Source organism: Podarcis filfolensis (assembly GCF_964270895.1).
Source record: "Podarcis filfolensis genome assembly, chromosome: 5".
NCBI lineage: Eukaryota > Metazoa > Chordata > Lepidosauria > Squamata > Lacertidae > Podarcis > Podarcis filfolensis.
Genome location: NC_139608.1, coordinates 35,368,053 through 35,379,151, shown reverse-complemented (window position 1 = coordinate 35,379,151; position 11,099 = coordinate 35,368,053). Strand labels below are relative to the sequence as shown.

At 41.7% G+C, this 11,099-nt stretch overlaps 1 protein-coding gene across 10 annotated transcripts in view; it reads right to left on the bottom strand.

The window, feature by feature from the left end:
* Positions 1 to 607: 607 nt before the first annotated feature.
* FARP2 (FERM, ARH/RhoGEF and pleckstrin domain protein 2) overlaps positions 608 to 11,099 on the bottom strand; it is a 69,643-nt gene continuing 59,151 nt past the window's right edge. For 2 of the 10 annotated variants that reach the window (XM_083613741.1, XM_083613742.1), the window contains exons 22-28: positions 10,880 to 10,962; positions 10,248 to 10,366; positions 9,388 to 9,551; positions 6,868 to 6,975; positions 3,898 to 4,049; positions 2,195 to 2,309; positions 608 to 1,870 (exon numbers count right to left, since the gene is read on the bottom strand). In XM_083613741.1, coding sequence (XP_083469867.1) covers positions 2,219 to 2,309; positions 3,898 to 4,049; positions 6,868 to 6,975; positions 9,388 to 9,551; positions 10,248 to 10,366; positions 10,880 to 10,962 — 717 coding nt within the window. In that variant the 3' untranslated portion in view covers positions 608 to 1,870; positions 2,195 to 2,218. Of the gene's footprint in view, positions 2,310 to 3,897; positions 4,050 to 6,867; positions 6,976 to 8,664; positions 8,805 to 9,387; positions 9,552 to 10,247; positions 10,367 to 10,879; positions 10,963 to 11,099 lie in introns of all 10 variants that reach the window. The other 8 variants (XM_083613739.1, XM_083613740.1, XR_014548070.1 and 5 more) reach the window with 7 other exon arrangements.

Below are 11,099 nucleotides of genomic sequence, written 5' to 3'. Positions count from 1 at the left end.
GAGTGCATCTATCCACACACTGGTTGGGGGAGTTTTAGGCACTGCACTAAGATAAATCAGAGTTTTTTTGGTGGTGGGGGTTGGGGAGCCAAGGCTGAAAAAACTGGGTATGTTTAACCTGGAGAAGATACCTGCAGGGAAGGAAAATGAACTGTAATTTGGTGCCCCAAAGGACAGGACTAAATTTCATCCGAGGGGAGCTTTCAGTTGACCATTAGCTGAAACATCTTGAACGTAACAGCAATTCAACAGTAAAATTATTTACCTAGGGGTGTGGTAGACTCTCCCTTCCCTGGAGCTCTTCTAGCAGATGCTGTACAGCCATCTGTTGTGAAGACTGTAGGATTTCTTACGACAAGCAGGGGCTTGAAACAGATTGCCCACAAGGCCCCCTTCAACTCTCAGTTGTGTTTTTTGTTGTGGACAATTTTGATCAGGATTCAGTTGTAGGCTAGCCACAGCTCACTAGAGGTCTTAAGTTAATAAAATAGGGAAAACTATGCATTTGAAATGAGAATGTGGGCACTGCTGAGATGGGAGTCCTTTTTATATTGAAAATTCTGAACGGAATAAAAATTAGATTATGACAAACTGCTTGTGAGCCATCTAGAGATCTACAATAGTTTATTTCCAAAAACAGACACTAATAAATAAAAAAATACATTAATGTATATTGAATGGCCATAATAGTAGAGAAGAATATTTAGCACTTTGTAGCTTCCTTATAAATGACGATGTCAAACAAAAAAAGTAACAAACCTTCCCTTTGCCCTCTAAGTGGGAAACCAACCCCAACCTTCTACCTAAAAAACTGACCTACATAGTTTTAAGGGTCAATATGAGGAGTAATAAAGACATCTGTATTTTTCCCATGTCCTGCCCCTCCTTTAATTGCCCATACTTCAAAATGCAGTGTTCAATATATAAATATTTTTTTTACCTCAGTTTCTTCTAAAGCACACTACCCATCACCACATTGTTGCTCAACACAGTATAACATGACAAGACCGTCTTCAAACCAGCAGACTACATTCTACTACTATCCAAGGGTAACGTGATAAACCTTATCTGTCCCATGAAAGAAGTATATGAACTTAAAAAATAAAACGCGTAGGCTCTGCCTCCATGATCTCAGGACAATAGCACTATAGAGAAAAAGGGGGATTTCAATTATCTTGCCATTGTGCAGTACTTGTTTCAACTGATCTGCCTTAATTCCTGAATATGCACTTTTAAATATATGTCTGCACCAGTTCTCATGCTAAGTCCCTGAGTATTCCCCCCACCCTGGCCTGTCACTGTTAAAGGAACTAAGAAGTAGAGGTGTGTCATTAATGAAGGAATAAACCCTTCCATAGTTAGTCACCCCCAAACAATACTAGGCTTTTATTACTGCTGCACATGCGTGCTTATTGGACATCTGTTACAATAGATGTTTTGGCTGAGGTAATAAAAACGGACTGGTTATTGCTGAAGCTGCCTTTCCTTTCCAACTCTCTGTATGCATATTTATAACTTTTAGCCAAAACATAACAAGCACCACTCTCAAGCCCAGAACAGAAAGAGAACTCAGAACATTATCTGCAGCGGTACAGACACACTAAAAGGTCCGCTATCCTCATCTTTGCATACTTCAGTATCTTCTGTATACTTTCCTACCCCTTCAAACTGACTGTGGAATCCTCTTTTCTCATGCCCACTACCCAAATAAAAACAATCCTTTCAACTTTGTTTGCACTGTGAAAGTAACAAGGGTGAAGTTGCTTCCTGGCAATTTTCTGAAGCACTCCGCTCTACCGTGAGGAGAAATTCCATCTTAACATTAATGTGAACATTGCTTGCAGCGTGTGAGGCATGTATGGCTGGTAGGCTGAAAGAACAAGTTGCACACAGATTATTTAGTTGAGACTGAGCATTAACAAGTAACAGAAAACCACTTGAAAGCCAGAGAACTAACATTGGCCAAACCCCAACAAAAGAAGCAAGTCACGTAAATCCAGCAGCCACATTTTTTTCATGAACTGAATTCCCCAGAGTCTTTGCCGTCCCTTTGGATGAGAGAGCTTTCTACACTAAGCAAAATTCACCATCTTCCAGGAGGCAGCTAACTTGGCCACAGGAGGGAGCAGATGGGTTCCTTTTACTACTATCATGCTCAGGCTCCTTTCCCCCATACTGCAAATAATTAACTTACAACAGAGACCCAGCTCTGCTTCTATCAGTTTGTGTTCTTTTCCTTTTCGTCTTTAGGAAGGCAGAGGCTGGATCTCCCTGGAGAACTTGTGGCTCTCTTTATTACTTCCATCCACCTGACAAGAGAAAAAAAGTCAACTGTCATGGCCCTAGTTCGTTACCTACTCACTGTCATTCTTTGAATGTGCTACATAATAGTTTTTAGTAGGAATATTAATATTTCGCTTTCCATTTTGCTGAGGATTTTAGTAAGATTAACACTCAGACTAACACTTAAAAGTTAACTTACTGTAAAGAAGGAGCCACAGTATCCCAACAGTCACCTGATAATGTGAACAAAGGTCTGTACAATTATGCTAGGTTTGTTACTATAGTGCAAAGGGAGAGTTATAGAAGGGAGTCCTAACCCACAAGGAAGGGGACTGGCAGTTAATGCTCCTCTTTTCCACTGCCTAGATGAGTAATATGCACACCAGATCACTTTTATGAAGAGCACAGAAACTCAAAAGGAAGGGTCTCCCCAAGGTAAATTTTAATTTTTTAAAAAATTCCTCCTGGTTTTCCTGCTGCCAATGAGTAGTTTTACTGTTTCACCCAGCCCAGATGGTGAAGACTCAGTAGAGTCGGTGGTGCTATTTATTAGTGATTTTGCACAGTTGTATCTTTATGGAAAGGGACGTGGGTGGCGCTGTGGGTTAAACCACAGAGCCTAGGACTTGCTGATCGAAAGGTTGGCGGTTCGAATCCCCGCGGCGGGGTGAGCTCCCGTCGTTTGGTCCCAGCTCCTGCCCACCTAGCAGTTCGAAAGCACCCCTAAGTGCAAGTAGATAAATAGGGACCGCTTTCTAGCGGGAAGGTAAACGGCGTTTCCATGTGCGGCGCTGGTGCTGGCTCGCCAGATGCAGCTTCATCACGCTGGCCACATGACCCGGAAGTGTCCTCGGACAGCGCCGGCTCCCGGCCTCTTGAGCGAGATGAGCGCGCAAACCTAGAGTCGGTCACGACTGGCCCTGACGGGCAGGGGTACCTTTACTTTTACCTTTTATCTTTATGGAGAATGATCATCAAGTTTGGAACATTAAGCACATCTTCCTAAAGATTCTTTAATGTAAAGTCTAGACAGGTCCCATCACTGATTGCAGTGCACATTGCCTGCAACCACATACAACCTCTCAGTCATCAACTTCTAAGAACTGCTAAAACAAGGCTTCACTCAGCCTCATTCCACTAAACCATATGGTATGTGTGAACACAGCCAGAGTATCTCTTTAGCCAAATAGAAATGGATTTGAGTTGTACATATTTACAATATAATTGCAATTTCCTAATGCGGTAAATAGTCCTCCCCTTACTGGAAAAATGGGGGGAAAGGCCTTGGGGGGGGGATGCTTTTCCATATATATAGTTTTAGGCCTTCACTTCTCTACCACCTGTTCCAGGTGGGTTGAGAGAGAGGGGGGGGGAGCATTTCTCAGGTGATGTGCAAACTTCCATATATGTACAACTTCAATCTGAGCTACTTTTGCACAGAGTTCTTTCACTGACAGATTTTGAAGTTAGCAGAACCCACCAAAAGTTATCTCATTCATTAATATGGTCAAGGCCACAGAAAGCATGACTTCTTTGTGAAATTCCAGCAGCTTCCTCAACTCATTACCAGGTAACGAATGCATTTTGCAAATTATGTCTAGGAAGCACACTTACCTCTCAAAGGTGTACTTGCTCTCAGCCCTGAAGAAATATACATGGGACTTGAACTGCAGTTTGAAGACATAATCCTTCTGAATGCCATCGGCCTCTACGGGTGTGCTGACAGTGTAACCAAGAAGTGGTAAACTGGCCAATGGATAATCATCCTGAAAAAATAGCCAAATTTTATTATTTATTTAACAGATGTCCATTCCACTCATCAACCACCGTTTTCAGGGCAGTTTACAAATAAAATACAGGCAGCAACCATTCTGCAGGTGCCCAATTGCCACGTGACCACTGACACACAGGTCCTTTCAGAGCCAGAAGAGAGCATAATGGAGGCAGAGCAGGCTTATGTGCGCTCCGCCAATAGACGCAGGGGTCAGGAACGGAACTCCTGCACAAAATGTTCACTTCCTGTACTAAAACCCACTTGTAACTTCAAGTTACAAATAAAAACAAGTTACAAGTAAAAACAAGAACCCTCAGTTCCCAGCCAGCACAAACATACCAGTCAGAGAGAACTAGCTCTCCCAAGTTCTAGGTATTGTATGCCGGCTGGAGAGCCTAACTAAAGCCATAATTGGGAACCCTCTCTGCAATTTTCTCCAACTAGGTGCTTTTAAAGAGCACCAGACATGCTATTCATATTACAATCAATTTTAGTTTACTGTGGTCTGGTGATGCCTAGTGAATTGCCAGAGAGATGTGCCAATGACTACTGGCTGAAGCTGCGCTGGAGCATTCAACTCATTGCTGACAGCGGCAACGCTCACAAAATGTACCAAAGAATGCACTTCCGGGTCAGCGCCAACGACGAATGGCGGAGTTCCTCCGATCGGAGGAACGGGCTCCGTGGAAATTGGGTCTTCCCGCCGCGGCGAAGGTGGGGGCCCGCTAGAAATCCCAGGCGGAGAAGCCTGGGAACGTGGGGTTCGGCAGAGCACCAAGAGCGCCTCCCCTACTCGCGAGGAAACCCCTTTTCGGGGCTCCGGAGTGAAGTGGGGTGAGCAGCGCGGTGCTGCGAACCGATTGCTATTTCCACGGAGGGAAGCCGCACAGCCATCGCCGGAGAGCGCTGACTTTTTCCTGATGAGATTTGGACTCTAAATCAAGTACCCGTGAGTAAAAACGGAGAATTGGATCAAGAAATTTGTAAAATTTATGAATTAGGCACAAGCGGGAAGGTTTAAACAGGAAGTCCGCCTTCCGCTTTTTGTATATAGACTGAAGCAAAGACCTTGCAAACTAACAGCCTGGAAAACTGCTTTAAAGTTGGAAATTTCCTGCATCTACAACTCATAAAACCCCCCTTGAAAGCAGGAGAAAAGGGGGGGGGAATTTGACTGTTTAATCCTGCAGGAGGAGAGTAAGGAATTTAAGTTTCCATCGTCCCAAACCTGGGGACGGGGTGTCGGGACAGAAATTGTTTGAGACGTCCATTGATTGAAAGTGGAGTGCTTTGACAGATAGTATTAAAAAAGAAGAGAAACAAATTAACTTCAACGCCACCTTCTGCATTTTTGTATTTTAAAGATACAAAGTATTTGAAAATCGAAAGGATTTGAAATCGAAAGTAATTTCCTTTGTTGGATACAAAAAGAAACTGTGTCCCCTAGAGGGAGCCTGTCAGTTTGTTGTTGTAGTTCACAGCTGCAAGATTTGGATCGTTGGACCTGCCGTTTGACCTTGAACAGAAATGTGTTGGAAGGAAGGTTTAGTGTCTGCCCTTGGCATGCTGGAGCAGCTGCATGAGAAAATGAATTTGATGCATGAAAAATTGGACTTGATGAGCGCTGTGGCTAGCGAATATGATTTAACAGGGAATAAGGATAAAGAAGTTATACAGCGACTACTCAAGAATCTGGTTTGACAAGGCAGGTCCAAGGGCAGATGAAGAAGGAAGAGGCAGTGATTCCCCCTCAAACAACATGAATGGAGAGATCCAAAGTCCAGCAGGAACAAAAGTTACTGATTGAACTTGGAGTGTGTTGGGAAGTGTTTGAAGTCAAGGAAGTTCTTAACTCTAGTGGGACTATGAAACAGGCGAACAACTATCTTTTGGATAAATACTTTTTGGATTACAAAGATGACGACAGGGAGTAGGACTGGGGGGAAGGGACCAGCCTGATGAAGGAGAATGGAAATTATTACTGGATGGAACCCTCCGGAGACCCACTCCCCAAGAAGCTAACAACAGACAAAGAAGTGCGCAAGTACAAACAAGGACAAGAAAATGTGCAGAGGGGGCCAAGAAGAGACTTAAGGGCCTCGGACATAAGAACACCAGATTGATGGACTGGATGTAATGGACAGAAAGGACTGACATGACCCAATACCAGGAAGAAGGGACATTGGATAAAAATTAGAGATATCAAGGGAAATTCTTTTGTTAATTTTGGAATTAGTGTAACATTAATGAAATATTAGGGAACATGCTGGAAAGGAACCAAATTGGCTTTAGCAGAAATGATTTAAGGAGATATGAATGAATATGATGTAAATTTTGAAATTTTAAGATTTTTAAGATAAGATAAGGTTAAAAAGATTAAGGTAAATTGAATAACAGATTATATTAAAAGATGGAAAGGTTATGTTGAATTAATTGATAAGATAGTTTGTGAAGACTAATAATTTAAATTAAAATTGAGAAACATGGGAAGAATTTGCTGGAATAACGAATCAAACTAGAATACAAAAAGGGAGGTGTGAGGAGGTTCAAGAAATAAGCAAATGGAAAGTTGTAATTTGAGATTTGTATTTTTCTTTTTTCTTTTTTGGTTTTTTCTTTTTGTTTTACTTTTTGCTGTATTTTTCTGATTTTCTTGTTTTGTTTTTGTATTGATGAAATTCTGAAAAAAAAACAAAACAAAATGTACCAAAGAATGAAGAAAGCCTTTAAGAATGGATTCACAAGGCATATTGCATCTCATTCCTATGTATGCCTAGCACCATCTTGAAGTTGTGCCACATCCATCTTACCTGGTGCGTCTTGTAGAAGAACAAACAGAAGTTTGTAAAAACAACCCACAGCTTCTGCCAGCCGTTACTGTTTTTGAATTTCCTCAGTAGGTATCCTGACAGCTGGTTCTACATGAAAGAGAGGAAAATATAGTGTAAGTGACTAGTAGTCATTCTCCACAACCGCTCAACAAAAACCTAGTGTTAAATTTGCATTGCAGATTCAAAAAACAAATAACTTTTTCTAGGGGATGACTGAATTTGAGAAAGACTGCTTCAGAGCCTTTTTGTACAATTAGATATTTTGTGCAAGAAGTATAAAAGTTATCTTTTTATGGTGGTGATATAATTTGCCAAGTGCAGTTAGAAAAGTTCCATATTTTTCCAATATTGGAGCACGGGTGTGTAACACAGACATTTATTGGCTATTCCCTGTGATGAAGTTAATGACCAAGCAATATAAAGCCACCACCCAACTCCATGGTTGTGTAATTTGGAGCCATTCAAAATTACAACCCCTCCCCAACAAATTATTTGGGATTCTTTGCTCTGAAACTACAACACTGGAGTGCTTGTCAAGCATTGTGTATGTTATATTTATTTTACTGGCAGACCAGCAAAAACACCCCAATTGCCCCAACCGTCCTTTTATTTATTGCTTTTTTAAGCATTTGACCCCCAGGTTTTTAAGGAGGTGGGAAGTGAGACAGCATTATTTTTTTATTCAGTTTGTAGCAGTGGCTCTGAAACTTGAAAACCACTTAACTGGTTTTTCTACTTGTAGTAACTGTAATGTGCCATGCTAGATGCTGTATGGTTTTTAATTGCATTTTTCTTGCTTTTATTTCTTATATTCTATTTTATTGTATTACAATTTGCATTCCATTGAATGTCTGTTTAATATAGCCATGCTGTGGAACACCTGCTCTATGGCAGAGCTACCTACTCCCCATTCAGATCCACTCAGTCCAGATAGGATATTTCACTGTTTCCACTAAAGGTTGTTTGAGTCAGGCTTTTCCTGATCATACCAAAAAGGCTCTAAGGCAGGTGAACCCAATGTGCCCTCCAGATGATGTTGGACCACAACTCCCATCACCCCTCACCATGGGTCAAAGTGGCTACGGCTGAGGGGAGTTGGTGTCTAGCAACTTCTGAAGGGCATCCTGCATCAAGGTGTCTTCTCTCAGGTATGCCAGCTACTAATGTAATGTCCATTTGTGCACACACCCCTTTTTCACAGTGATAACTCTGTGTACTGCATTTCCTCCACTGAAAGGGTAGAACAATTATGGATGCAACTGATTCATGTCCGTGCTGTGTTAACTGTGCAACTTTAAGTCCCGTTTTTTGTTGTCTACAACATGCTAAGAACCAGTAAGCAACACACAGAGCTTGCATTCTTAGTTAAGGAGACAATACAACTAGAAGACAGGAAATGTTGAGGGAAAGCACACAGTAAAAAGCCCTGCAGAGCACATGGCAGCAATGCCACTTTTAAGTTAACATGCTGGTAAAGTGAAGAGTAAGCCCCACTGGAAGGAGAAGGAACCTAACTTGCTGTGATCTAATCTACAGGATAAATGAAATGCATCAAAACAATGGCATGTGTATCCAGGGTTCTTCTTAATAAAGGGATTAATCTGGCTGATTTCTGCAAGAGACTTAAAGGATGTCTTACCATTCTTTCCAATATTTTAGATCTTTGTTTCTGCACATTAGAACAGTGTTTAAGAGAGCTATAACGAGATGGTACAAGTAGAAAATGACCGTCTTCATAGATCCTATCAATAGTGAGAGTGAGTGAAGCAGCTTTACCTGAATCATACACAAATAATCAGACAGGGATAGGCTCTGGTTCCGGTACCAGCAAACATGGGTGATTGTGTTGGGCCGCTGAGTCTGGCCCAGCAAATAGCGAGGAGGAAGCTCTGGAGAAACAGCAAGAGAGCAGAAAACTGAGCAGAGAGGGTGCAGGGCAAAGAGAAAAAGAAAGAAAAAGGTGATTTAGAACAAGAAAGGGCAGTACACGAAAAGGTCTGTTAAAAGAAATAGTATGAAAAAAGTTTAAAAAAAGTTATGAAGTTCATTATTTGTAAGTCCTAAGATCAGCAGTGCAAGGGGCCATGGTGCTTTGGGGAGAAGTCAGAAAGATTTAACAAATTTACCTAAAACAGGGTTCTCAGTGGGCAAGATCACAAACTTTTGGTTTCATAACCCCAAAGCTGATTTCTTTCATTAGCTTTTTAGTGTGAATGGCAGCTGTTGATATATCAAAGCCCCCCTTTTTATCTTTTTTCTTCTCCAAAGCACACCCTTGTTGAGAACATGATGGAAACATGCAGTCACACATACAAAGAACATCTTCAGATGTCTTGTGGTTACTCATTCATTTGCTCTCTCACACAAGACCACTGAAGTTATTGAAGGAAATGGGGGTGTTAAAACCGCACACGTGTATACAGTGCAGATAAACCAGCAACCAAGACAGACAGAGTGGTAAGTGAAAGTGATAGTGATATGTGCTCTGCTGCTGGGTACCTCGACGGCCACACTGTGATCTGTCATGGAGACACTGGTGTTGCGGTACCAGCATACATGCATGGTAGTATTGGCACGGTGGTGGCTCTGCCTGTCCAGGGAGCTACGAGAAGAATGTATGTCCTCTTCGGACTCCTGTTCTAGAGATACCTCATCTGAGGATCCTGAGGGGGGAGAAGGGAGCAAACATTTAACAGGCTGTGGGCACAGGGGTAGTGATAGCAGCAAGGATTGCTGACATATAATAGCATCTTCCCCTCACAAAAGGAATTGGCATGCATGGGTTACTCTCCTTCTGACATCCATGACCTTCATAATTGGTAGCTTGAAGGATAGGACACCTCAAAGTTATTGCATAGGAAAAAGTCACACTCTGTTATATGGGGGAAATATTAAAAAGTTTACTCAGAAGCATCCTAGAAGGGTTTGATTTGTAGCAGAAGGGGATTCCTAGGAAATATATAATTTCCACCTGAGGAATGCCACAGTGTGCTTCAGTGGCCCAGTGGTGGGGGCGGATCCATAGATAAGGAGACATTCAGGAGTACACAGGATATTACTTCAATGACTTCCACAGATTGGTAAGTGAACTGTGGTTTAAAAGGATGAATACTTTCCTGTGTAAGAGGGTGGTAAGGAAAGATTACACACTATAAACTTCATTATTATTGCTTTAACAGCTGGAAGTTCTTATTTGCCAAGCCTGAAATATCTGGAGCATCAGAGAGGGTATGGAATGTTACTTAGTGAAAAAGACTGAATGAAGGCTGCGTAATCTATACCATTTTCCATCTCAGAGGCCTGAAGAGCACACAACTAACCAAGAATCACTAATCACAAGTGGCACGAAAGCTACTCACTGTTAGAACGATTGCACACTGAGTTTTCTAGAAACATCTCTGATTTCTCAGTGAATTTCTTGGCCATTTCAATTGCCATATTTAGATCTTCCATCCACTTCCCCATTTCCAGACGAGTGCTGAAAAATAGAGACAGGAACGATGGCTAAGCACGTTTTCAGAGCTCAGCTGCCGTTTGTGATTTATGGTTCCAGAAAAGCACTGCTTGCCCCATACTTAGAGCAATTTCACGTTTCCATAAATTCCCACTGAAATAACAAAATTTGCAGTCAATGTTACCATTCTGGCAACTGCAGAAGCTTGCCTCAACAATTTTAAATTCCACACAAATTCAGGTTTGATAAAACCACAACACAGTTTGAATCTTTTTCTATTCCTCCTGAAATCTGAAGTCTCATAAAGATGAGAGGAAGCAACATATTATTGCACTTTAATGTAAGCTTGGAGCACTACTCCATGGGGAAATCAGATTTTGCCTCAACAGATGACTGCATAATGACTCAGGGAGTGTGTGGTCTCCCACATTGTGCAGCCTGGGGTATAGTGGCATATACACACACTGAAAGACGCCTATTTTACCAGTGCTTTAACACTCCTACCTTTTCACAACTGAGCACTGAGAAAATGCTTACCTTGCTGCCACTACTATGGTTTTTTGAGCTGAATAAATGGTAAAGCAATGAGGGACAGACCATTCGTTTTCGCTCTCTTCCACCTACAATAAAGGAAATTTCTTCATCATTCAGTGAGCAACAGCACACACATCTACACTAAAAGAAATGGTGTGACAACAGCAACTAGCTACATTAAAAGTATTTCGTTTCTATTTTGTTTCTAATGGGAAAACTATCA